The 27863-nt window shown below is 44.1% G+C and overlaps 1 protein-coding gene across 2 annotated transcripts; it reads left to right on the top strand.

The window, feature by feature from the left end:
* The first annotated feature begins 199 nt into the window (after window positions 1-199).
* On the top strand, window positions 200-27800 carry glcci1a (glucocorticoid induced 1a). 2 transcript variants are annotated; one of them, XM_080484978.1, is made up of 8 exons: window positions 200-359; window positions 14516-14643; window positions 22563-22686; window positions 22794-22932; window positions 24305-24457; window positions 24539-24749; window positions 25586-25706; window positions 25787-27800. In XM_080484978.1, exons 5-8 carry the CDS (start codon window positions 24314-24316, stop codon window positions 26097-26099), a joined length of 789 nt encoding a protein of 262 aa, XP_080341104.1. In that variant the 5' UTR covers window positions 200-359; window positions 14516-14643; window positions 22563-22686; window positions 22794-22932; window positions 24305-24313; the 3' UTR covers window positions 26100-27800. The 2 variants fall into 2 exon arrangements, with proteins under 2 accessions (XP_080341104.1, XP_080341105.1); XM_080484979.1 differs by having other exon boundaries at window positions 22566-22686; window positions 25787-27688.
* Window positions 27801-27863: the final 63 nt, after the last annotated feature.

Below are 27863 nucleotides of genomic sequence, written 5' to 3'. Positions count from 1 at the left end.
CAGGGGGTGAACCCCGACGACCCCCCCGCGGCTCTCCTCCCACCTCCAGCGCGTCCTGTGCCGGCGGCAGCGCGGTCCAGCTGCAGTCTGTCCGCGCCACGGTGCCGTACCAGCTCCTGCATGGAAATCAGCACAGCACAGCCCAACCCGCTCCTCTCACTCTGCCTCCTCCTCCTCCGCCGCCGCCTCCTCCTCCTCTGTAGCCGGGAGCAACACAGGACCGTCGACGTCCCGTTGCTCCAGTCCCGCCAACACGGGTGGAAGCGGCTCGGACGAGAGGCTGGTTCCGAGGAAGAGGCTTTTAGCACCGAACAGCAGGAGCTTCCCAGACCGGCCTGTGTGCCCACCTGTCTCCAAAGGTAACCTTCTGGATTCATGAAGTTTGCTTCAAACGCTCGCATCATCGTTCCAGTAGCTCGGTGCTATGCTAAGTTTTTCCTCCTATGTGGCCATCGTCACACCAAATTAGCTTGGAAAAACGTCAATCAACCATTTTCAACGAGAAATTGAGATTATCTGTGCTTCATAGAACGTGAACAGGTGATTTCCCGAAGGATTTTATGCTCACTTTACATTCGGCATCTGTGTAGTCATCTATTGAATCTTGAACACATGGGAAAATCTCACCTTTTAATCATCTTCCCCCATCGTTCGTCATCGAGCGCCATGTTGTGTTTTGGTGAATCAAGCTAATGGGAAAAATAGGTAAAGCAGCTACGCAAATACGGTTTAAACGTGAATGTTTGCTGCTATAAAAAATCTGCCCCAGCCGGATTGTTAACCGGAATGGCTTTATCAAGGAGGATACAATACAAATTTCGTAAAGTCTTTTTAATTTCCACACTCACGCTGACAACCTTAAATGGATGTTTTCCTACAGCGAGGCTGGATTTAGCGGCCAGCCCCGTCTGAAGCTGCCACACAGCTGATGCTAGGCTAGCTGGTTAGCTTTCTAATTGGGTCAGAATACACCAGGGATCCACTGCTAAAAACACAGAGAATACAGTAGGAATCGATATAATTATAACCGTGTTATGGTTGTTAGGATGACACCAGCCACGTATTCACCACGGTTAACAGTTTGAGCAGGAATTTGGACATTTCTAGTGCGTGACGACAGCACTGGGAAGGATGTGCTATTGCAGTTGATGATGATGAGGTAAACATGCTCTGGATGCCTGTGTGGTGGTGGTGGTGATGATGATGATGATGATGCAGCTACTCAGTCGGAGATGAACAGGGCTCGATGATATCCAGATGATCACACAGATTTCCACAGCTGTTTATTTAGCCGCATTAAGGCTGTTTAGCATCATTGACTAGATTAGGAGATATTAGTAATAATAGTAATCTGTCCCCAGTGGTTGGTTCTGTGATAACACTGGGGCCTTGTATTTACCAAGACATAAACACAGCAGTCTGGGTGAGCAGGCCAGCGTCTTATCAGTACACGCTCCCACATAAAAATCGAACTGACAACAGGAGCAGGACTCTGTGTGTACCTTTGCACACAGAAGCACGTGATGGCCGTTTATTATTGATGACGTTCGAGTGTGTCCGCATGTTCTCTCCTCTGTGCATCAGGGACGTCAACAGGTGGCTGTCAAACAGTTTGACCAAAGCTGCTACCAAGGAGGCTCTAATCCAGCTTGCAAAGTGTAAAAATACAAAAACAGATGACATTTAAAGGGGTCATATTCTACAGCTTTTCAACACTTCCACATGGTCTCATTGGTTCAAAGTTTATTGCCTCAAATCCAGCTTTCCCTTGATTTTTCCCCCATTGGATCATAGGAGCTGAATTCACAATCTGCTGTGTCTGTGTGAGCTGGACTGGCTCCGCCCACACATGCCCATATTGGGAAGAGGAAGAAGTACTTCCTCTCGTAGTGCCATGGGCCAGAGCAGAGCTGCCTGATTGTGGGAGGAGTCAAAGGGAGGGCCTACCTTGATTGGGATTGGTTAAACCCCCGATGACACTATATAGGGTTTGATTCCTGATTGGCTGGTTGGAGCAACACACTTTTTAAAACCTGAAACAAGCCAGGGAGAGAGAGGACAGACTGTCTTCACTTCTGGGGCGTCAGTCCAGGGATGAGGACGATTAGTACTGCTAGAAAACCTTTAGGAAGTGAATTTTACATAATATGATCCCTTGAATAGTAACTTTCAATGAAAGTAATTATATTATTATTATAGCAATATTTTACCAGTCTGGTCCACTCAGGATGAAACTGGAAGGTATGTGGTCACTGAAGTAAATTAAATCTTATTTAATAATTATTTTGTACACATCTTATTTACATGTGCGTGTGTGTATTTATATATCTATATATATCTTTGTATTGGTTCAGTTATGTGCTTTTAAATAACCATAACATATTTGGTGTTTGGTTCATTCAATATCAACTGGTCTTACAATTAGAGATGTTTTTTGTTTTTTTAATCAGATTCATCGAAAAAATTATCGACCGATTAATCGTTTATCAAAATAATCGTTAGTTGCAACCCCACTATCAATCATAACATCAAGAAATATAAAATTGAAAAGGTTTAGCCTCCCCACAAACACCCAGAAATGTTGACAAAATAGACCTTAAATAGAGCTCAATGCATTGTGGACGACTAAATACTACATTGTGATGATATTGAACGAACCAAACGCCAAATAATATATTTTGGAAGAAACATACTTATTTAAAACCACATAACTGAACCATTATAAAGATGTATACAATATATATACATGAATATTATATATACAAAGAGGTATACAAAATAAAATCTAAATGAAATTTGACTTCAGGAGCCAGATACAGTCCAGTTTCATCTTGAAAAATAATGCTATAATAACCTTTAAATCTACACTTAAGTTTTTCTTTGTTGTAGTCAGTGTACGTGATGAAACTGTCTATAAATTTGTAAGATCACACACTTAGTACTGAAAATGACTAGAATCTCAACATAAAGTCAATTTTAATGAAACATTCTGCTTCTGCAAAATACAGTGAAATGTAAACATCCTGCAAATATGAATCAAAAATCTATTTGAAATTTATTAAACAAAATGCTTTTTCCTTTTCGGATTAAACTGCGTTTTTTGATTCATAAATAAAATTATTAATTAATCATCCAAACTGTATTTTCATTTTCTTCTACAAGACTTTTTATTCTTTGACTTAATTAAAAGGAAAAAGAAAATGACAAGATTTAATTTTCAAAAGACACTCCAGCAAATAGTGACCAAAATTCATTTTGAAATGTCAAATTTGAAAATTAAAATGTATTAGTATAAATACTTTTTTATTTCAAGGGTATAGCTGCATTATCTGACTCATAGATAAAATTATTAATTAATCATCCAAACTGTATTTTCATTTTCTTCTACAAGGCTGCTTATTCTGTGACTTCATTCAAATAAAAAAGAAAATGATGATTAAGATTTAATTTTTAAAAGACACTCCACAAAATAGTGACAAATTCATTTTGAAATCTCAAATTTGATAATTAGAATGCATTTGCATAAATACATTTTAATTTCAAGGATGTATCTGCGTTATCTGACTCATAAATTAAATTAATAACAGTTCATTCAAACTGCATTTTCATTTCCTTTTTCAGGTTGTACATTTTATGGCAGAACTCAAAAGAAAACCTACTTTTTCATTTCCATGTCCGGCCCTCAAAAAAAGGGTCAAAATTCAATTTGATTTAGCATTCCAAGCGGCGATTGAGAGTGACGTCGGAGGCCGCTCTACTGCTTCTGATTGTGCTGCACATCTAAAACACCAGGAGGCGCTGTGCATATTTGAGCTTGAGCGAGAGAAGAGACATGAGGGGCAAAGCAGCTCTTTTTAAAGGTTACTGAACGACTAGAATCACTTCATTAAAAATATTGTCAATGCTTGTCGGGAGGAGCCCCGACTGTGTACCACCGTACGTTCAGTGACCACCGCACGTTCAGTGACCACTGCACGTTCAGTGACCACCGTACGTTCAGCAACCACCGTACGTTCAGTGACCACCGTACGTTCAGTGACCACCGCACGTTCAGTGACCACCGTACGTTCAGTGACCACCGTACGTTCAGCAACCACCGTACGTTCAGTGGCCGTGGTACGTTCAGCGACCACCGCATGTTCAGTGACTGCAAAACCTCACAGTACACCCCCGGCCTCCATCACCTCTTCCAAGCGCTGCGCTGTGTAGCGGAAGACGGTCCGTTTGGTGAAGAAATTTCCCATCTGAGGACTAATGAGGTACTATTAATAAATGAACTGTTGTCAATCACCGCGTAGTGAATGTCTGCTCCAACGAGCCAACAGCGTAGACATATGAGTGTAGACCCCCCCCCCCCCCCCCCCCCCCCCCCCCCCGTCAGAGGATGGGCTCGTGATTACCCAACCCAGTGACTGCAAGACTCTGCCCTGAAGGTGGAGACTTGTTGCGGTGGTGTTTTTTTTGCATCAAATAAAGTCAAGAAAAAAAAAAAAAAATTGAAGGAGTAGCGGCGAGGATTTAGGAATGGCGGCCTGCCACAACTAATGTACTGAATGTAGAGGACACGCTGAATTCCTGGCTGGCTGGTTTTGCCTCCTGGACCATATGTTTGACACTTATGCTTGAATAAGTTATTCCTGTTGTGCCATACACACTTTTCACTTGGTAATCTTTGCATTACACTCTTCCTTTCATAAGTTCAGTGCCTTCAGTACCACAGGCGACAGCATGATGGTCTCTCCACCATGTGGATTTTCTTTCTTCTATGGCCTGTAAACAAACAGATGCCGGCTTTTCAAGAGGATAGAGCCGAGGCTGAAGTAGGTCAGAAAGATGAGGTGAAGATCATCGTGCGATTTTGGGGGTAAAAAGTCGGTGAAACTTCAACATCAGTCCAGAAACACACTCATGGCATGGAGATCAAGACAGGAGTCATGTTTTTACTTATTGAAGAGTTGTAGCATTTATGAAGCTGCCTTAAACTGTGCACTGAAACGGACAGAAAAAAATAAAACATTCTAGACGGATTTTATGCCTGTATTGGATTAAAAAGAAAGGAAAGTTTTAAATATCACCCCATCTCCAGATATTGGAAATAATAAATGTTTTTGGTTCATAAATTCAAACACATTTTAGCCTTGAAGCCGGTTTTAAATCTTCACATTATCTAAAACTGCAAGGGAGACATCTTGAGGCTTGTGGGCCATTCCCTGTTCCCTTTTCGTCAGTTTCTTGTGCCCTTTTAGTCCGTTTCCTTTTCACTTTTAGTCTGATTCCTGTTCTCATGTGGCGCGTCTCCTGTTCACTTGTGGTCCATTTCCTGCTCGCTTTTAGTCAGTTTCTTGCTCACCTGTGGTCCGTTTCCTATTCACTCATGGCTGGTTTCCTGTTCACTTGTGGCCCGTTTCCTGTTTACTTGTGGCCCATATCCTATTCTCTTGTGGCACATTTCCTGTTCACTTTTAGTCCGTTTCCTGTTCACTTTTAGTCTGTTTCCTGTTCACTTTTAGTCTGTTTCCTGTTCACTTTTAGTCAGTTTCTTGCTCACCTGTGGTCCGTTTCTTGTTCACTTTTGGCCTGTTCCCTGTTCTTTTGTGTTCCGTTTCCTGCTCACTTTTAGTCAGTTTCCTGTTCACTTGTGGTCTGTTTCCTGTTCACATGTGGCGTGGCTCCTGTTCACTTTTAGTCCACTTCTTGTTCACTTGTGGCCCAATACCTGTTCACTTTTAGTCTGTTTCCTGTTCACTTGTGGCCCGTTTCCTATTTACTCATGGTTGGTTTCCTGTTCACTTGTGGCCTGTTTCCTATTCACTCATGGCTGGTTTCCTGTTCACTTGTGGCCCGTTTCCTGTTTACTTGTGGCCCATTTCCTATTCACTTGTGGCACATTTCCTGTTCACTTTTAGTCCGTTTCCTGTTCACTTGTGGCCCGTTTCCTGTTCACTTTTAGTCCACTTCCTGTTCACTTGTGGCCTGTTTCCTGTTCACGTGTGGCACATTTCCTGTTCACTTGTGGTCTGTTTCCTGTTCACATGTGGCACATTTCCTGTTCACTTTTAGTCCACTTCCTGTTCACTTGTGGCCTGTTTCCTGTTCACTCTTGGCCCGTTTCCTGTTTAGTTGTAGTCTCTGTCCTTTGCACTTGTTCACTGAGAAAGTACAATTTTCTGTCTCGGACTGCACATTTCCTCAGTGTATTCACGTCTTTATTCAGGCAGTTTTATTGAAAACCTATTCCAAACCTCACCCTGGAGCATAATGGCTCTCACATCCTAATCAGTGGGATTTTTGAGTGTCCCACTTTCTTCTGTAAAGAACAGCGTGCGGCGTGACTAAGATGTGAGTTGACGATGCCAGAAACAAAAAGAACGCGCTGATAAGGCCCATCGCTCTGAAGCTGACTGGATCAGGGTATAATTAGATTTGATTGCACACTTTTTTAGCCACTGTGGCATAGTGAACAGCTGCTATTGGCTTAAGATAAAACACAGCCATTACAGGATGCAGTTGAACTGATGATAGGGTCAAAGGTCACCTTTCACCCAACAGACCCAAACTGCTGCAGTAGATCCTGATTCTAGAAGGGTGGTCCTAATGTTGTGACTGATCAGTGTCAGACAGGTTTTATTGTAAAAAACTTGATATCTATGTTGAGTTTTTCACCCTGATAAATAGAAAATAAAGGAAGAACAACTGTAACTTAAGTTATAAAGCTGATGATGATATTCAGCTGGGATGAAATGTAATAAGAGTTATCAGAATGTAAAGTTCTGTTCATTTATTATTATGGGCTGTTTTTTTCCATTAGTTCATCCCTCCATCCATCCATCTTCTCCCTCTTATCCGTTCCCGAGTCGCGGGGGTGTCAGTCTGAGCACCGTCACCCAGATCACATTGACCCATTAAGAACCTTCCTGAGGGTGGAGAGCCCACAGGAAGGTGGCGCCCGGCGTGGGACATGAACCCTCTACCTTGAGATTGTGAGTCTCGTACTCTACCTACTGAGCGAGCCGGGGGTCCATTAGGTCATATAATTATTTTTCTGGAACAGAATCGTCTCATATCTGGATCAGATTGTGGTTTATCTTAAAGGTGAAACATGCTGTGGACTGAACATTGATTAAACAAGGTAAAAACTGTTGTTTTCTTCAGTGCTTGGTATTTGCAGAGCTGGCTTGACGCTTTCGGATGACTTTTACTCGTCACCCTCAGCCGACTCACTCTTGCATACTTTCCAAGTTGTGTCTTGCTGAAAAGCGAAGGAGGAATTCTGTTTTTCTCATGCTGGGTCATCTTTACCAGATCTTCATGAACTGAGCTTGAGTGCAAACTTCAGGTTCGATTTTGGTTTTATTCAGAAGTACATGGACTCTCTCTCTCTCTCTCTCTCTCTCTCTCTCTCTCTCTCTCTCTCTCTCTCTCTCTCTCTCTCTCTCTCTCTCTCTCTCTCTCTTACTGTTAATAAAGTGGAGTTTTATTTAAAGGGACGTCTGTGAGAACAGCCGCCAACACACGGTCGTTCTATCAGTTTGATCATCGGGTCTTATTGATGATTACTGGGGGGGAACATGTTTTTAAAGTAACACCAACTCTTTTAGCTGTAATGTCCTCGTAATTGAATGACTTTGGCAACACAGTTTCCTCTTACTTCTCTTGTACATAAAAACATTTGAAAAGCTGCATTGCTCTGGTAGCTAACACTGCTCGTGTCTGCCACAGTCACTAATTCACCCAGAAGCGTAGCATGTAGCGATAGCCCGTATCCGCGCTGCTCATAACGAGCAGTTAGCATCTTTTCCTAACAGCCGTCTGCATGTTGGCGGCTGTTGATTACTCTTGTTGTTGGCTCAATAAATCTGATGATAGAGCATCTTCCCCCCCACCAGCTGATGTTATTTAATGTGTGTGAAGCTTTATCCAGGAGTTAGTGAAGACGAGTCTGCGGGAGACAAATACCGTTTCGGTGAAGCTGCTCTTTTGGTGCCTGGTTACACTACTTACCATAGTGGGAAGCTCCGGACCAGGTCTAATCCAGTCTGTGAAGTGTTCCTGTGATCCTGCCTTGTTTAAGAGGGTTCTCTATTGTTGAAGAAGCAGTGGCTGAAACCAGATTATCGCTTTTGTGTTTTTTATAACTTTTTATTTTACCATTTTCAAAGTTTAGTTACAAACAATAACAGTAACACCAACTTACAGCAAAAATTATTTAAAACAAAAATAGTAACAAAAAAAAAATGGGGGGAGGTTTTCCATGTTTTTTTAAATAGTCCGTTGTGGCGAGGATTTGACCTTGAACACTGTCCATTTCTACCATTTCTGTTCCAAATCCCACTCTGACTCTCAAGTGGAAAGTCAATTTTACCATTGTATATATTTCCTCAACAATGTCCAGACATTGTCTAGGTTGGGGGGGGGGGGTCGCTTTTCAGCCCGTCTCTTGTCAAGGTCTTTTTGATAGCAACGGTCAATATTTTAAAGAGGTAAAAAGTGTTTTTCTTTTCAAGTATTTCAGCAGGTATTTATCCCAGATATACAATCCGTGGGTCCCTGGGTAGTTTTACGTTTAAGATTTCCTCCATTATTTGAAAGACATTGTTCCAGTATGACTGTATTTTTACACATGACCAAAAGATGTGGGAGTGTTTGGCGTCCACATGTCCACACCCTGTCCACACCCTGTCCACACACTGTCCACACCCTGTCCACACACTGTCCACACACTGTCCACACACTGTCCACACCCTGTCCAACAATCCTGTTGTCATTTTAATTGTTTAACCTTTATGTGTGGGGTTATAAAAAAGTGTAGAAGGTTTTTCCAACTGAATTCTCTCCATCTTCTGGAGCTGGTTGAAGTTTGTTGTGTTGCACATGGAGAGCCGGACACCGTCAGACATTGTGACGTTGACTTCTTGTTCCCATTTTGTTTTCAGGTGTAATGAGTTTCTTCCATTACATTCTTGGAGATACAGTTTTGATACGATCTTTGAAGGAACTCTCATATATGCGCCTGTCACAAATAATGTCAACTTCTGAATCTCTTCTGATAAAAGCCTTTTCTCTTCCTTTTGATTAAAGTTCCGTAACTGTAAATACCGGTACAGATCTTTGTTTTCTAACTTTGAGTTTTTCAAAGGATTTAAAGGTTTTTCCTTCAACTAGTGTGCGTATTGCTGTTCTTCCTCTCTGTCCACCTGGAAAACGTCTCATCTGACACACTGGGACCAAAAGCAGGTGTTTGAGACGGCCATATTAATCATTTACTACCTCCTTCCATTGGGTTTTCTTAACAATCTCAGACCATATTTTCAAAGTGTTACTCAAGATTGATTTATCTTCCTTCTGAGCCTTAATTTCTTTCCTCCTAATTTTGCAGAAGGTGGAACTTTATCTATATTGAATTCAATGTGTTTCCACTTTGCTTGATATTCAGGAGAAGCCCAATAAACTATGTATCGCAGTTCAGCCACATAGCAGTACTGTTTTAAGTCAGGCAGGGCGAGACCTCCTCGTTCTTTATCAAACTGGAGTGTTTTGAGGTTCATCCTTGGTTTAGCGCCTGTCCAAATAGATCTAGATATTAATGTGCTCCATGCGGAGAACTGGGATTCGGGGATCCTTACAGGGAGTGAGAGGAAGAGATATAATAGCTTGGGGCAGTACGTTCATTTTTATCATCTCTATCCTAGAGCTGAAGTCCACCATTCATGCTGACCAGTGTCAGATTCATTTGATCTAGATTCTCTAGATTCTGCATGTTTCTAAACTGTGGCCGGCTCAAGAACAACACATCTGAGATAGTTCCAAATGAACACAATTATTTATTAAACAAAGACCTTCTCACCACATGGTCAGCTGCACAGGACGGCCGTGTCCCCCCCCCAACTTAAGGATGGGAAAGAGGGATTGTACCCAAACATGGACTTTTGAATCAGAGAGGCGGTCCTCCTTCCGTCTCTGTGAACCGCCTCTTGTGACCACTTCCTGTCCTTGACTCATCCAATCTAAGGCGGGTTCCTGTTTCCCAGAATGCAGTAGGTACTGGTTTACATGTCAACAGGCTATTGTCTGAGGATCAGTGAAACCAACATGGAGGGAAAAGCACAAACCTATTGTCTCTAACAGTGAAGCCAAAATGTCAGACGACAGAGAAGAATTTAAGTTCTAATAATCCAACACCAGCGTGTTATGTCTTTCTGAATTTTATCCTTCAAAGTATAATAATTTGATTGATACAGATTAGATATTTCTGTGTGGTTATTACTCCTAGAAATGTTTACGATTTTCATTCCCACTTCAATTTATAATTGCTTCTAATTTTGCTGTTTGGTGTTTAATTTAAGCAGAGAACCTGTTTTTTTTTAATATTCACTTTGGAAAACTTTGGCAGGATATCTGGATACAGAGTGGTTAAGAGTCTGGGGATTGTTACATTTGGGTGTTTTAAATAGGTAATAATCAGAGGAGGCTGGTGATAGATTTTCTGAGGTGGGGCTCTTCATTATTACCACCCCCCCACCCCCCCACCCCCATGAACAATTTAAAGGGCTACTGAACATTATTAAGACTCTTTTATTAACATACTTGTAAACAAATAGAAGCAGAAGCTTCATCACTCCCTTTTAGAAAATGAATGTTTTGTTGCTGGTTTACTGAAAATGATAGTTAGTCTGAGTTTAGTAAAACAAAAGGTTTATCAGGTTTATTTTCAAACAACACATCAATTCATCTTTCAAAGCATTTTTTGAAAAAACCTCAAAAAATAACTTTCCTGGAGAAAGTTGAACCTGTCCTGCAACTGTTCAGCCAGATTTCTTCTTTCAAGCGATAAATTAGAAGAGAAGTGACGGAGTTAATAATCAGAGACTCACCGCTTGTTGTCTTCATCTCAACATCTCATAGAAACACCAGAACAAACCAGAATGGACTTTAAGCCAATCACAGAGCAGCTCTGGCCGGGGGCCATTTATAAAGGCCCCAAGTCTCGGACATGAAATGAAGCTGATTGGTTTCATTTCCTGTCAGTCGCTCTGGTGTTAATCAGTAACTGCTGAGATCACGACTAAGCCCCGCCTTCCTCATTGTCCCAGGCTACACACACACACACACACACACACACACACACACACACACACACACACACACACACACACACACACACACACTATTAGAGAGAGAAATCAAGAAATCTTCTCTTTTATTGAAGATTATCCACAGAAAATGAAGCGAACACAGTTCAGGGCTCATTGTTAGTTTGTTGGCAGAAACAAATGTTGATATTATTACACTTTATTCATATATTTTATAATTTAAAAACCAAACATTCCTCTTACTTCCACTGGGGGGCGGCGCCCTCTATTGACCAGCCGCCACTGCTAATAATATCGGCAGCAAACTTATGTTGTACTCCTCCGTTGCTATGTTAATCTCTTCCAGTTTGGTGTTTTGTCTGATATCTTGGGCTAGAACCTCAATAAAAAACACAACGAGGGAGGGGCTGAGGCAACATCCCTGTCTTGTACCTCTTGTGAGGTTGAAAGTGCCTGTCAGAGATCCTTGATCCTCAATCTGGCAGGAGAGTTACTGTAAAGAGCTTTTATGCAGCTAATAAACTGTTTATTGAAGCCAAATCTCTCCAACACTTTATAGAGAAAGGGCCGGCTAACTCTGTCCAATATCTCTTCTGCATCAAGACTGCGCCAAGTTCCCTTTATTAATCTGCTCTACAATATGTAATGTGGGTCTGATATTGTCTTGTGTTTGTCTACCCTGAATGAACCCAGTTTGGTCCTCATCTATTGCGTGAGGGGGGAGATGTTCCAACCTCCTAGAAATTATGGATGGGAATATTTTATAATCTGCATTTAGTACTGACATCGGACGATAAGATTCACAGAGCTCTTTATCTTTACCTCCTTTGGTAACACTGATGTCACAGCTTCTTTCCATGATGGGGGTATTTTGGTGTGTTTAAGAGTCCAATTCAAGGAATCAAGTAATGCGAGTGGAAGATCCTCTGCAAAAACCTTGTAGCACTCACTAGGGGAACCTTCACTCCCTGGGCTCTTATTGGTTTTCAATGTCTTAATAGTACAATCTAATTCTGTCTTTGTAATTGGGTTGGATAAAGATTCATATTGTACCTTTCCTATGGAGGGAAGATGTTGTGATTGGAAGTATTTATTAATCGTCTCATCTTCCATTGGATCTGAATCCAAGTATAGTGACATGTAATAAACTTTGAAGCAGTTTTTGATTTTCTCAGGTTCAAAAGTCAAGACATTATTCAGCGAGTTTCTAATCTTAAATATGCAGTTTTTAATTTGTTGTGTCTTGAGGCGTCTTGCCAGAGCCTTTAATGATTTAGGGCCGAGTTCGTACAATGTTTGTTTCATGAATCTGGGTTTCTTTTCCAATTCATCAGTCAGAGTTGCATCTATTTGTTTTCTGACTTCTTCGAGCTGATCTGTCAGCTCGATATCTTTTTCTCTTTGTTTTTGTTTCTCTAACCTTTTCAAATCTTCCTGTAATTTTTCATATTTTAACCTCTTCAGTTTATTCATATAGGCCGTCCGTGAAATTAGATTCCCTCTCATAACTGCTTGAAAAGTATCCCATATTATTGTTGGTTCTACTTCACTGTTTAGATTTTTTTCAATACACTGCCTACTTTCTCCTTTTATTTCATTCACTGTTGTTATGGTATTCAGAATCCCAATATTCTTTCTCTACAGTGATTTAGATGTATAGTTAGGCATAGGGTGATAGAATGCTCAATTGGAACTTCAGATGTCTCAGACCACAATGCAGTTTACCTGTCTACTACATTCATCAAAAACATGATATATTCATGAGTGAATTTGATGTGTGGCCGAGAAATGAGTAAAGTCCTTCTTAGAAGTCTGCAGATTCCTCCAGACATCCTACATACCAGATTCTTTGATGAAGATATTGAGCTTTTTAGACATGTGCAATTTGTCTTGTTTTTACTTGTTGTGTCCAAAGAGTAATCTAGGACTATAATCCAGTCGCCACCACAGACTAACATGCCCTCACTGAAAGGAACCATTTTCTCAAAAAGCTCAGCAAAGAATTTCTTATCGCTTTCTGGAGGTGCATAAATACAGGCAAATGTGACGAATATATTATCTACTTTCCCTTTGACGAGGATGTATCTGCCGTCTTTGTCCCCTTCCTCGCTTATTAAGTTGAAATTTAAAGAGTTAGACACCATAATGGCCACTTCTCTTTTCCTACTGTTTTTACAGGAACTGTAAAATGAGTATCCCAAGCTTCTCCTCTTATTGTGTTCTTCATTGGACAAATGGGTTTCCTGGAGCATTAAAATCTGTGTTTTATCCTTTTTTAACTTTGCCAACACTCTGCTTCTTTTAATTGGGTTTAGTAGACCGTTTACATTTAATGATACAGACTTTAAATTGTCTGACCTTGACATATGACTCACAAAAGTCCTGGGTCTCCCCCAGAAAGGAACACAGAACAATAACAAAAAGTATTTTACAAAAGAAGACATACTGGAACCGAGGCTTCCAAAAGGAGAGGAGTTCTATCTCCTCCCAAGTGACCCAGTTGGAGGGTCGAGAGTTAAGCCTCTGGTTTCCAGAGGGCCCATCGTAAGAGATGGTTATTGGTTCGTGTAAAAGTACTATCCCCATCCTATGAGTCCAACTTCAATATGGCGCTGAGTGAGACCGTTCTCCCCGATGATGATCAAAGAAAATGGGTCCAAAAGATTAATTAAGAGGCGGATATTATTTCTTCTGGAACGGGATTCCAGGTCCGTCACCTTAGCTTGGAGAGTTTTGTGTTGTTTGATAGAGGCAGAGAGAACCTCAGCCGCCCAGTCCTCCAGGTGCCCCACCCGAGCCTCCACCTCGTTAACGCGGTTGGATAGCTTTAGCATTTCCCCTGCTAGGTTGTGGAGTTTTCTGTTAATTTCTTGAGCCATTAGGTTAATTTCTTGCCGCAGAGAGTCGTTGCCTTTGGTTACATCCGATTTAAGCTCTTTAATTGCTATCATTAAGTCGCTGGAGTTCACCGTGGTCACGGCTCCAGGGGCGTCCTCCGTGTCGTGGCGAGCACACCGTGCCTCCATGCTGCTAGCGTTAGCTTTGGCCGCTGAGTCGCCCTTTTCCTGGTTTTTAGGCATTATTTCTTCCTTTTTTTGAACCCTTGTGAGTCTCTTCCCACTCATCTACTGTATTCTCTACTCAAATTTAAGATTGTGAGTTTTCAGTGGGAAGCAAATAATTTTCTCAGGCGCGAGGTCTCAGATACGTCGGTGTCCTCCATGAGCGGACCGGAAGTCCAGATTATCGTATTTTGAAAATCACATCTTTCCAAGTCTACCATGCACCTGAATGAAACTTTATTACTTTATCATAAGTTTCGTAAAAAGAATGCACTAAATTGAAGTGAGGACTGGTTTGTATTCTGTTCCTGTTTTCTGATGATTGTCTCGAGTGCTTACTGTTCCTCGTCTCTGGTGTTACAGTTGAGCAGACAGAGCCGCTACAGGCTCGGAGCTCTGGGGCCATCGTCACCCGGCCCTACCTCAGTGGGCAGTGGCCTCGCGACCCCCACCAACCCGACCCGTTCTGTACGACGGAGAAATCCACACAGGTGAGCAAAGCGCACGCACGCACGCACTCACAGCTTTACAACTGACACAACGCAGTGTGAAGCGATTTATTTTATTACATTTTCTGCTCCACATGAGGAATTAATTCTAGTCGACTCATCTTGTTAAAGGGAAAATGCCCAGAATACTATATTTTAAACCTACTCGCTGACATATATTGTGTGTATTCAGATCAATTTGAGCTGCTTTGTGAACCACTGTAGCTCCCATTAGTGGTGGGAGGATGTACTACACTGCATGAATAAACTATCAGAATTATATTTCTGGTTTAATTGAGTCGTCTTGTATTTGGAGTTTGTTGCATAAATAAAATCCCACAATTCCAAGCTTCCGTTGAAGATGTGCAGCTGTCAGCGTGACTGTGAACAACAATACAGAAGACATTTAATCTGAGGGAGGAACTAAATGACTGGGAGTCCACTTCAGAGCCAGCTGAGTGCATTTTCTACATTTCAGTGTGTAGCCAAATGCTATTACACTGTCAGATGGCTGAGTGAAGGAGGAAAAAGGCTTTTAGTATAATAACATCCAATGTTCCTGGGCGTTCCAACCAGTTTCCTGGTTTACTCACACGATGCCATGAGGGGACGAGCTTCCTCTTCATCTGCAGCCGGAGCCTCCGTGAGGACTGTGATCAGGCTGCATGAAGAGAGCAGGGAGTCTTTCCCGTTGAAAAAAGATTCTTGTGTACGTTACTGGTTGATGTATGCAAAGGAAAAGGAAATGGTGCAAACTATAAGCAGTCCGCTAACACAGCTCAATAGTTTGTTCTGCTGACTCAAGTTAGAAGAAGTTACACGTTAAATGAGGGGTTGTTATATGTAACTCTGACTGAAACTCTGCTGGAGGAACATGAGAAACACTGCTGCTTTTTGGATTACAAATATCAGACGTCAACATCGTATGCCTGAGTATTTATACAAGTCAGATTTCATCACAATACTCAATGGTACGTTAAACTACCGCTGTGCGGCCCTTTCTGACAGCTGTGTATATTTTTATTAACATACAAATAGAAACAGAAGCTTCATCAATCCCTTTGAGAAAAAGAATGTTTTGTTGCTGGTTTACTGGAAATGACAGTCTGAGTTTAGTGAAACAAAAGGTTTATCAGGTTTATTTTCAAACAACACATCAATTCATCTTTCGAAGCATTTTTGGAAAAAAACTCAAAAAATAACTTTCCTGGAGAAAGTTGAACCTGACCTGCAGCTTTTCAGCCAAATTTCTTCTTTCAAGCGATAAATTAGAAGAGAAGTGACGGAGTTAATAATCAGAGACTCACCGCTTGTTGTCTTCATCTCAACATCTCATAGAAACACCAGAGCTAACCAGAGCTAACTTTAAGCCAATCACTGAGCCAGGGGCCATTTCAAAGTCGCCCCGAGTCGCAGACATGAAATTAAGCTGATTGGTTTAATTTAACCAGTCATTGGTCAGATCGCTACTAAGCCCCGCCTCTTCGGGGCGGCTTTCCTCATCGCCCCAGGCTGCTCACACACACACACACACACACACACACACACACACACACACACACACACACACACACACACACACACACACACACACACACACACACACACACACACACACACACACACACACACACACACACTCTGCTAGAGAGAAAGAAAACAGGAGAGAAATAGGCGCCCTCTATTGACCAGGCGCCACTGGTATAGAATTGTGTTCTTTGTCAAGTAATGTTCACACATTGAAGTCTAATCTTGTTTCCATTCAGATATGGAAAACAAAGTGATTTAATTCAAGGTAAACGACAAAAAAAACCTTGTTTCACCATATCAACAAAACGGTGCATTCCCACTGAGGAAAACGTTGGGACATTGATGGCTCATGTTTCCCCCGCGGCTGAAATAACTTCAGTTCTTCAGGCATCGATCAGTCTCTGAGTCAGTTTGCTCCTCGATGCAGAATTCTTTCTGCTGTGAGACATTTGAGAGTTTCTATGCAGGTTCAGCCCCTTTCAAGTCACCTGACATCATCTCACTGGGATTAAGATCTTTAGGCTTTGACTCGGCCAGTCCAGGACTCTCCGTGTCTCCGTGTCTCTGTGTCTCCGTGTCTCCGTGTCTCTGTGTCTCCGTGTCTCCGTGTCTCCGTGTCTTTGTGTCTCCGTTTCCAGCCAGTCCCTGGTGGATCTCCGGCTGTGTTTTGGGTCTGGTACCGGTAGAATTGATGGAGGATTCCATGAAGGTGAGTGGGCCAGGTCCTGCTGCAGTAAAGCAACCCAAAACCATGATGTTTCCACCTCCATGCTTCACAGTTGGGAAGAGGTTCTTTTTGTGGAAAACACCTCCTCTGTTCTGGTGTCCACATCATTCAGTCTTAGACTCATCTGTCCAAAGAACATCCTTCCAGAAGTCCTGGTCTCTGTCTGTGTCCTCTCTGGGAAACCTTTGGGAGACTTCTTTTAGCACCTTGTGGTCTGCTCTTAGGGGGAACGGCACTTGTTTCCAATGTCCTCTACTTGTAGATTCTTTTCCTGACAGTGGAATGGATGCTTTCAAACTGGTTTGGGATCTTTGAAAGTTCATTAGCAGACTCATAAGCTGCTTCCGTCGTCTTTCTGATGAACTCAGGCAGCTGTTTGGATCTCACCATGGTCTTCACTCTCCGTTCAACAGTCGGCATTACATTCCTGAGGTTGAGGTAACACAAGCCTCCTTCACCAGGACCAGTAATGATGTTAATGTTGATTGCTCTGAACATCATCTGGAGTTTCATAAACTCAAAAGGAGACTACATATGTGTATGGAGGAAAGCTAAAAAGTCATAAGCAAAAGGCTTAACTGTCTTGGGAATAGTTTTGAACAAATAGTTAACTTTCCTCCTCTGGTTTCATCGGAGCCTTAAGAAGAGAATACTACTTTCTATCTTCACTGAAAATGTTGCACAAGTCTAATAAAGACTAAAGTGGCTGCAATGTTTGCCTGAAGAAGCTAATGTTCCATGTTGAACATTACAACAACCGATGCAGCGTTTACTTCCATCACAAAGGACTTCAATGTCACATGTACATGACTGATTCTCTCAGGCTGAAGTCTGCACAGTCTGTGTGAAGAAACACTTCAGTTAAAGCAGCAGACGCATCGCTGCATGTCCTGCTCACTTCCTTATGTTGCAGTTGTTCTGTATGTGCTGCACTGACCAGCATCAGCAGAACAAAACAAGTTCTGTACACTCTGAGGTGTCTTTTCTGCAGCATTGTTTGAGTTCAGTGACTTTTGATAACACTAATTCAGCTGATACAAGCTTGGATTGGCCTGATAAAGGCTGAACGTTTTTCTAAATGTGGCTCCTAGCATGCCACGATCAGCTGCTCTTTCCCACACTGCAGCAGCCAGGAGGTGGCAGATAACACTATCAGACTAACGACCCACTTCCCCTCTTCGCAGTGACCCTAACCTGCTGCAGTTTAGAGTTTACGGTTCTCCTGCAGCGCAGGGAGAAATGAGGGCTGCTCACATGACTTCACAGGCTTGTTACTGAGTTACAGAGCAGCAGAGAGCGACCAGGGCGAGCACCAAGTCCACATGGAGTCCACCCAGTGTGGTTTGATTTAAAGAGCTCTGTAGTCCTGAAGACTGCTGCTAAGGACACACTGAACCAAACTTTACAGAGCCACTGCAGGATGATTACTGAACTTAAAGGAACCTTCTAGGCGTCAGAAAAGAAAAGTCCAGCTTAGTGTTTTGATGTGATTTAAAGAGCCCATCATATTTGACTGTGTGTTACACACTCCCACCATCTTGAGGTGAGAATTAAAAAGCCACTGTTGGTGCTGAGTCTGCAAGGCCACATATCTGATGTACAGGTACATCTCAAAAAATGTGAATATCTTGAGAATGTTCAGTATTTTTGTCACTGATTTCAGAAAGTCAAACCCATATATGATATAGACTCATGACACATAGAGTGAAATATTTCACGCCTTTATTTCTTGACATGTTGATGATTCTGGCTTACAGAGAGAGAACACCTAAAATTCGGTGTCTGAGAAAATGTGAATCTTGTGGAAAAGTTGAGTTTTGTAAAGTCCTGGTGTCTCACCCTCATCAGCTGATGAAGTCCAAACCCCTGCAAAGGTTCCCTGAGCCTTTAAATGTCTCAGTCTGGGTCCGGAGGGGACACAATCGAGGGGACACAATCATGGGGAAGACTGCTGACTGGACAGATGTCCAGAAGACAGTCATTGACACTGTCCACTAAAGGTCCTTGCTGAAGAAGCTGCTTGTTCACAGAGTGCTGGATCCATCATGTCCAGAGAAGGTGGAGTGGGAGGAAAAGGTGCAGCAGCAAAAGGGAGGAGCGCAGCCTGGAGAGGACTGTCCAGCAAAATACTGGACAAGGACGGACTGAGGCTGGAGTCAGCGCATCAAGAGCCACTAAGGACTGACCAATCCTAGACATGGGATCCTCATGTGTCTTCCTGGGGTCAAGACACTCCTGAACAAGAGACCAGGTCAGAAGAGTCTCACCTGGACTGTGGAGGAAAAGAACTGGACTGTTGCTCAGTGGTCCAAAGTCCTTTTGTCACAGGAAAGAACATTTTGATCTCATTTGGAACTCCAGGTCCCAGAGGGTGGAGGAAGAGTGAACTCCAGGTCCCAGAGGGTGGAGGAAGAGTGAACTCCGGGTCCCAGAGGGTGGAGAAAGAGTGAACTCCGGGTCCCAGAGGGTGGAGGAAGAGTGAACTCCAGGTCCTAGAGGGCGGAGGAAGAGTGAACTCCAGGTCCCAGAGGGTGGAGGAAGAGTGGAGAGGCTCAGAATCCACCTTGCTTGAGATCCAGAGTGAAGTGTCCTCAGTCTGTGATGATTTGTGCTGCCATGTTCTCTGCTGCTGTCCCTCCACTGGGTCTTCTGAAGTCCACAGTCAAGGCAGCGTCCAGCAGGAACCTTTAGAGCTCTTCATGCTTCCTCCTGCTGACGAGCTTCATGGAGATGCTGAGTTCATGTTCCAGCAGGACTTGGTAACTGCCCACACTGCCAAAGGTACCAAAGGTACCAGAAGCTGCTTCAATGACCCTGGTGTTACTGCGCTGGACTGGCCAGCAGACTGGCCTGAGCTGAACCCCAGAGACAATCTCTGTCTATTGTCCAGAGGACGGTGAGAGACACCAGATGACCTGAAGGCTGCTATCAAAGCTACCTGGACTTCATTCCACCTGAGCAGTACCACAGGTTGATGGCCTCCAGGCCACGCCCCTAAGACGCAGTACTTCATGCTAAAGGACCAACCAAGTACTGAGTGCAGAGAGATGAACAGACTTAGTTTGGTTTAGAATATCCTGTTTTTCTTGATCTTATGTAATATTCTCATTTTATGAGACACTGAATTTTAGGTTTTCATTATCTGTAAGTCCTAATCATCAACATTTCAGGAAATAAAGACTTGAAATATTTCACTCTATGTTCATGAGCCTAGATCATATCTGGGTTTGACTTTCTGAAATGAGTGACAGAAAATATTGAACAGTTTCATGATATTCTCATTTTTTGAGATGTACCTGTATGCTAGTTCAGAAGAATACATTTTTTTCAGTCTTGAGTTTTGAAACGAGAGTTGGTAGGTGTGTCGGCCACATCAGGCTCATATCAGCTCGCATAACAGCGTTCCCACAGAGCTGCCATGTATCAGTGTTCCTGCAGGGGGCAGTAATCAGTGGTCCAGCAGTGTTACTTCAGTGAGGGAATATGTTTGGCCCTGTCCACATGAGCCAAAACAATATTTTTCTCCTTGTTGTTCTTAACATGATTTCTGTCCACACGTCACTATGACAACGATTCAAAGCGATGTATGTTTAAATCGTCAGTTTTGCGGTAAAGTCAGGCGTAAAAAGAGGCTGCTTGATGTCACCATTCTTGTTCCTGCTGGCTATGGGTTGGACAATGAAAAAGACAACAGATAACAACAAAACGGCATCCAGTAGAACTTATGGAGACACCTTGAGGATCTCGACATTGCAGATGGTATCGCGCTCCTCTCTAGCAACAACCAACAAATGCAAGACAAAACCACAAGAATGGTGGAAAATTCTACCAAACGGGGGCTGAAGCCAAATGTCGACAAAACCAAGATCATGAGGAGTAACTGTGCCTGAAGTAGGCCAATTAAGATCAGTGATAGGAATATAGAGGAAATGTCATCATTTGTATGCCTAGGAAGCAGTTATTGTGACAGTAGGAACTGACAAAGACATTAAAGTGAGAATAAACAAAAGCACGTGTCGTTTTTAACTTGCTGAAGAAAGTATCGAATTTGTGCTCAGAATCTTCAACTCCAATGTGAAAAGCTTCCTGTTGTCTGGTTCAGAGACCTGGAGAAACATAAAGTCATCTAACAACAAGCTGCAAACATTCGTCAACAACTGCTTGAGAAGAACATTGAGGATATCGCGGACAGACTGAAACAAATGAAGATCTCTGGAAACAAGCCGGTCAGAAATCCATTCAAACACAATTGAGGCGACGCAAATGGAGCTGGATTGGCCACACCTTAAGGAAACATCAAGACAGTGGTACAAGACAAGCTCCAGAATGGAGTCCCCATGGCAAGCAGAAACGAGAAGGGCCCACGAACACCGGGAGGCCAGTTGTTGAGGCTGAGATGAAGAGCTGGGTCACACCTGGAACATGCTAGAGAGACCAACCCAAGACGGAGGGAAGAAACCTTTGATGGTCTACGCTGCAGGAGGAGCTGAAGACCTAAGTAAGTAACATCTGCCAGGTCTCTAGGTGGTGCTGTAACTCTGCCACATACATCCACCAAAAACTGAGAAAACACGGAACACAAAAACTTAGAAGACAGGGACAAGACTTCTGCTCATCCTTATAAAAACAAAAGGCATCAGTAGCTTCTGCAGCTCGACCTGGAGCAGGTACTCCGCCATTGTTGTTAAGTCATGACCCTCGTGCAGAGGGAGGCGGGGTTATAGGTCAAGAGCCAGGGTGGTTATATCATCGTTTTCAGATAATATGCATCTTGCCCGTCCACATCTCAAAGCCGAGCTGGTGTTTTTAAATTTCTCCACTCTGGAATCCGTTTTCAAAAAACCTATTTTCAGGCTCCTAAAGCACCCGCGCCGTGTGGAGGATAGTTCGAAAACCATGTGGTTCCATGAAATGGCGTTGTCATGTTTTTTGTTGAAATTTCTACTATAGTAAACTGAGGAAGTGGACCCCTGAAACCACACTTTGTACAGTAAGAAAACTTGAAGGAACCTCATAAAATACAATATAAAATAGAGTTTCTTTTTCTACTGTGATGATGATGATTTTCTGTGAGATGAAACTCTTTGGGTTCACACTCCATCTCCAGGTGTTTGGTCTGGTGCCACGTCACCTTGAGCAATTTCAAACTTTTATTCTCCAGTTTTTTACCACAAAAGATGCATTCAGCTCTAAGTTTGTCTGTTGCATGTATGCAACTATGCACATAGTATAAAGAGTATATCGGCCCCAAAGACCCGGCACAAGATAAAGCTGTATAGAAGATGGTGTATCGGATCTAATGTATAATGGAATGGTTGTGATATTCAGGAGGATGTAAACAATTCTACCAGAAATCCTTTAAAGCCAGAAATGGTGAAATGTGTGACTTTGGTTTGCAGATGTTAACAAGCGTGATAGAAGCGTTTTACCCTAACAGTGTGTGTGTGTGTGTGTGTGTGTGTGTGTGTGTGTGTGTGTGTGTGTGTGTGTGTGTGTGTGTGTGTGTGTGTGTGTGTGTGTGTGTGTGTGTGTGTGTGTGTGTGTGTGTGTGTGTGTGTGTGTGTGTGTGTGTGTGTGTGTGTGTGTGTGTGTGTGTGTGTGTGTGTGTGTGTGTGTGTGTGTGTGTGTGTGTGTGTGTGTGTGTGTGTGTGTGTGTGTTTTCCAGCAGATTGCAAAACTCCATCATCAGATCCAGCGAAGCAGACGGGGAGGACGACTCGGCAGAAGCAAGGAGCTCCTGTCCCCCCATCAGTACGCCTCCACCTTCCACCACAGCCAGCCACACACAGGTATCTTCACCAAAGGACACCAGTCCTCATCCTTTCATGTGACTGCAGTTGGTGAAATATTCTGAGCCACAAACATTCAGGAGCAGAAATAAAACTTCTCTGTTTAGTGTCCCTGGATTGTCGAGGAAACAGCCTGCAGAGACCCAGCTCCTGCTTCTGTTCTCGCCTGAAGATTAACGTCTGTATCTGGTTTGCCCTCGACGCCAGTCACCCCCTAAAGGTTCCACCGCGGTTCCACCGCAGAAGGTACGGTTCAAATGTAGGCGGGGTTGTGAACGGCGTGTGGACGTGTCAGGCGAAGAACGTGGCCGTCTTCACCCGTCTGAGTAAAGCCTTGAACCTCCTTTCTCCTGACACAGCTTAAATTTGTCCTTGTGAGCAGCAGCGTCCAGCTCCTGCTGATGCTCCTGTTACTCCTGTTACTGAGAGGAGCGTCTGAACCTCGTTAAGACGCCATGTTGTGGAGCGCCGATGTTTCATTAAACCCAGTTAACAAAACAACCAGCAAGCGCAAAGCAGCAACAACGGAGGGTTTACGGCCGATGAAATATTTAAATATTACAGGCAAGTCGAGAGTGATGATGGTCACTGACCAATCAGCAGTCGGCTGCGTTGTTGCTCCTCCGATCAGACCCTTCCTCACTGCTAGGTTGCTCAACGAAGGGGTCACAGAAAATGTAACCGGTGGTTACGGTTTTGTGTGACCCCTTCGTTATGGTACGGTTTTTTCCGTACCATCCACAACTTTTTCAGTGGGACCACATGAACACCCGCCACGTACCTAAACCAAGTACCAAGTACCTAAAAACTTTCAGTGTTCATTGTTGGAAACAGAGTTTATTTCTCCCAAAATATACACTGGCATGTATTCCTATTCACTACCAGCTCATGGTAATGTTGAATTTTATAATGGATTAAACGTTTCACGGAAAGTCATCTCAGTCTGGTTTCAGACGATAGATTTGTGGGTGGTCCGTGGACATTTACATTTTATAAATGGCGTATCTGTTGTTGCATGATGCTGTGATTACAATAATGTGGAATGAGCCCTTTGTTATTGGAATGGGTTTAAAACGTTGGGGATTTTCTTTTTTCTTTTTATTACTAAAAATTGCCATAAAAACACAAAACTGCTCGCTGGCAGGTTTAGTAGAGGAAACCCTGAGTTTCTACTGGCTCCTCCCACCTGAAGCTCCCAGGAATCATTTGAGATGACTGAGGTCATGAGAATCTTCTGTGGAGGAAATTCCTTCCTGAATCGACCCGTGACTCATATCAGAGAACATTGTATCATGTTTTTTGGGGCGAAATGGTAGTTTTCTTTATAATACTGGTAAAGCAACAGTGTGTAGAGCGGCTAGAGAAGTTTAAACAACAGTTTGTATTTAATCTTTTGGGGGGCTAATATAAATAAAGTGTCTGTCTCTGTGTGTGTGTGTGTGTGTGTGTGTGTGTGTGTGTGTGTGTGTGTGTGTGTGTGTGTGTGTGTGTGTGTGTGTGTGTGTGTGTGTGTGTGTGTGTGTGTGTGTGTGTGTGTGTGTGTGTGTGTGTGTGTGTGTGTGTGTGTGTGTGTGTGTGTGTGTGTGTGTGTGTGTGTGTGTGTGTGTCTGACCTACAGCAGGTTTCCATGTCGAAATCGGCCCAGATGCCGCTGTCCAGCATCACCGTGCCAAAGCCCTCCATCTCCAGGGTGCCCAGCAGCATGGAGGGCATCAACCACGAGCTGGAGAAGGTCTTTATCAAAGACAACGGCGAGAAGGAGGAGCTGAAGGTGGGTGTGTTGTGCCCCCCCCCCCCCCACCTTCCCCAGTGCCCAGTGTGAGCTGCAGCTCTGCTCTGCCTCTCCCTGCAGTCCCTGGAGGTCCCGGACGGCCGCCGGGCGCCCTTCCCCCCGCAGCAGCGCAGCAGCAGCACGCGCAGCGTGGACACCCAGACGCCCTCGGCCCCCGGACGCTCCAGCAGCTGCTCCAGCCTGTCGCCCTGCCCCTCGCCCGCCTGCCCGCAGGGCTCGCACGACGGCAGCCCCTACTCCACGGAGGAGCTGCTCTACGACCGCGACAAAGGTGAAGAAACCGTCTGCAGTCCCCCACCCGCCAGGCGGTGGAGCCCAACAGCTCCTCCACCTTTTAAAACCTCCCTCAGCGTCGTTCCTCCAGATCTGCTGTAGATGACACTGTTTTATTCTGCTTCTCTTTGACCTTTCCTTCTCCATCTCTTTCTCTCAGATCTGTTTGTTCCAGTCAAAAACATCTCAGCAGACAGAAATTATTTTTTTATTTTTTTATCATTTTATTGAGTGAACCAACCGTAGAACAGGAAGGTTCAAACTCCACGAGCCACATGCAGCTTTCCCCCACATTGTTTACATGATAACAGCTTCAACCAGCCAATATTTCACTTGTCTGTTGATTTCTGTTTTGATTGATGAGATATTCTGGTGGAAATTAAGAAAGTACATCAGTGCATGACAACCAGCTGCTTGAAAGTTCAGTCAAGATAACAATGAACTAAAGAAATCATCTCAGCAGACAGAAATAAGTTTGTTTTTTTATTAAGTGAACCAACAAATGATGCATGATAAGGAGCTCTGACGGCTGAGCTGAATGAATTCTCATATTCAGGTGTTTTGTTGAGTCTGATGGGATGAAACCATGAACTACACATGTAGAATCATAAATACTCTCCAGACTGTCTTTCAGCACATTAGCCATTGTCTGTTTTCATCACCAAACACCTAAACATGAAGGTGAATGCTTAGAGCGCCCTCTGTTGGGTCACAAGGTGAACTACATCAAACATATTTCCAGCATGAACATTAACGTTCGCCTCATATCCTCGAACAAAAAGTGACGCCCTTCCTCTCTTCACTGGAGTTCAATGAAGCCATTTGTGTTCACAGACAGTGGAAGCAGCTCTCCACTGCCGAAGTTCGCCTCCTCGCCCAAACCCAACAACAGCTACATGTTCAAACGGGAGCCACCAGAAGGCTGCGAGAAGATCAAGGCCTTCGAGGAGATGAGGTACGTCCGACCTGATACCCAGACCCCCCCAGCTCTCTGGAGGTCCTGCACTTCAGACCCCGTGTGTCTGTTCTCCTCAGCTCCAGGCAGTCGGCCTCTGCATCCGTCCCGCTCTTCTCGTGTCCAGACAAGAACAAGGTGAACTTCATCCCGACCGGCTCGGCATTCTGCCCCGTCAAACTGCCCGGCTCCCTGCACCTCGCCCCGGCCTCAGAGCCCCAGGAGGGCGAGGAGGAGGAGGACGAGGACGGCTCGGAGCCGCAGTCGGCCGCGTCGCTCTACGGCGCCCCCACTCAGGTCTCCACGAGCACCAGCACAGACGACCCCCCAGAGGAGGCGGGCCCCCCCTCAGAGACTGCAGAGCCCCAGACAGACAGCCCGGCCATCAGCTAAGACCCTCGAGCAGAGCCGGTCTCCGGCTCCGGGAACCACCACACACTGACTATTCCCACCCACCCACACCCCCTCTGCTCCGCCGGCAGGAGGAGACAGGGGGGAGCCTCCACTTCTCTGTGCTGACCCTCCCCCTCCACCTTCTATCTGCATGACGTAGCAACAATGTCCCTCAAATCCACTAATAGGGCTTTTCCACCAAAAAGAACCAAGTTCTAGTTCAGGTTCTAGTTCAGGTTCTAGTTCAGTTCTTAATGAGCAGCTCCAAAGAAGTGGTTGTGTTTCCATTGTCATGGAGCCAGTGAGAGCCAGGTCATGGCGTCACTCCAGAGCGTGGTACGTCACTGGTTCCACCAACGTAGCGCCGGCAGGATCCAGGAACCAGGAGACGGACTGTAACAATGGTTTGGTCCGGGTCGCTCCATCTAGTCTGACCTGGACCTTGGATGGAGACATTGAGTCTCCTCGTCGCTCTATTGCTGTTTGTTCACGTCCGTCTTGTTTTAGTCTGAAGCCCCGGAGTGGCCATAGAGAGAAATAATAATAATAATAATAATAACATGAATGACCTTGGGTCTTATTTTTCACCATTCCAACATTCCATAGTGACTTTCTGCTCCTTTCACTTTATTTCTGGACGTTTCTGAATCAAAAGCTTCAACATGGAGGAATGGAGGTGTAGAATGATAGAACTGCTCTACAGCCGTTTCCATGGTAACCTAGGTAACCACTCTGATTAAAGTTCTCTTTCACATGAAGCCATTAAAAGGCTCATTTTAGCTCTAAAAACTCCAAGTTTTCATTTCCAGTAGTTTGTAGTTTGTTTAGTAGTTCCTGAGGAACCAGAAGTCTGGCTTCATTATAAAGAAGTTCTGTGGAGCGTCTCATAGCAGAGCGCCCCCTGCTGCCTCATGCAGACCTCAGCCTGCGGTCAGAACGCCAAACAAGACCTGGAGGTGAAGTCAGTTACATGATGTCACCATGAAAAGCCTGAAAAAAACTGATTCTAGATTCTAGATCCACCAGCTGACTGGACAGGAGGAGCTCTGGAGCTCTGCAGCTCCTAGAGTTATCATTATATTTTCTCTATAACCTCTCCAGGGCTCCATGTTCACTGTAGATTTCAGAGAGCTGGTTCAGAGTCTCTTCCTCCTCGTAGGTAGTGATAACTCCAGCAATAACTCCTGATGATGTGTCAGATCCTGCTCTGGCCCGCTCTGGCCTCGCTCTGACCCCTCTCTGGCCCCGCTCTGGCCCCGCTCTGGCCCGCTCTGGCCCCGCTCTGACCCCTCTCTGGCCTCGCGCTGGCCCCGCTCTGACCCCGCTTTGGACCCGTTTAGCCCCTGATAGGCTTTGGTGGTGGAAAGACAAAGAACTGGTGCTAAATGTGGCCCTGGACTAGAACCTGGTTCTTTCTGGTGGAAAAGCCTCCTGAGAGTCACCACCTACTGTCCTGTTCTGGTTGGGGGTGGGTGGGGGGGGGTGCAGGCCTCAGACAGAGGAGTAGAGCACTTCAGATGGGGGAGGGGCATGCATTTCAGACTGGTAGTATATCTCTGATTAAATGTGTTGTGTTCTGTTTTCAACTTTCACAGAAAGAATAAGCTCTTCAAATATATACATATATGTGTGTGTATGTATGTATATACCTACACATATAGCTCTATCTAAAGAAAGGATGATGCTCGTTTCTCAAAACCCAAATTGCTCGTGTCTCAACACCCCCCCCACACACACACACACCCCCCCCACACACACACACAC

The sequence above is a fragment of the Lipophrys pholis genome, assembly GCF_963383615.2.
Source record: "Lipophrys pholis genome assembly, chromosome: 17".
Taxonomy (NCBI): Eukaryota; Metazoa; Chordata; class Actinopteri; order Blenniiformes; family Blenniidae; genus Lipophrys; species Lipophrys pholis.
This window is presented reverse-complemented; position numbering and strand designations above follow the sequence as displayed.

Coding starts and splice junctions, on each gene's coding strand:
- glcci1a (XM_080484978.1), top strand. CDS start 24,314: ATGTCGAAATCGGCCCAGATGCCGCTGTCCAGCATCACCGTGCCAAAG. Junction 24,750..25,585: donor GCTCTACGACCGCGACAAAG/GTGAAGAAACCG, acceptor TTGTGTTCACAG/ACAGTGGAAGCAGCTCTCCA. Junction 25,707..25,786: donor AAGGCCTTCGAGGAGATGAG/GTACGTCCGACC, acceptor TGTTCTCCTCAG/CTCCAGGCAGTCGGCCTCTG.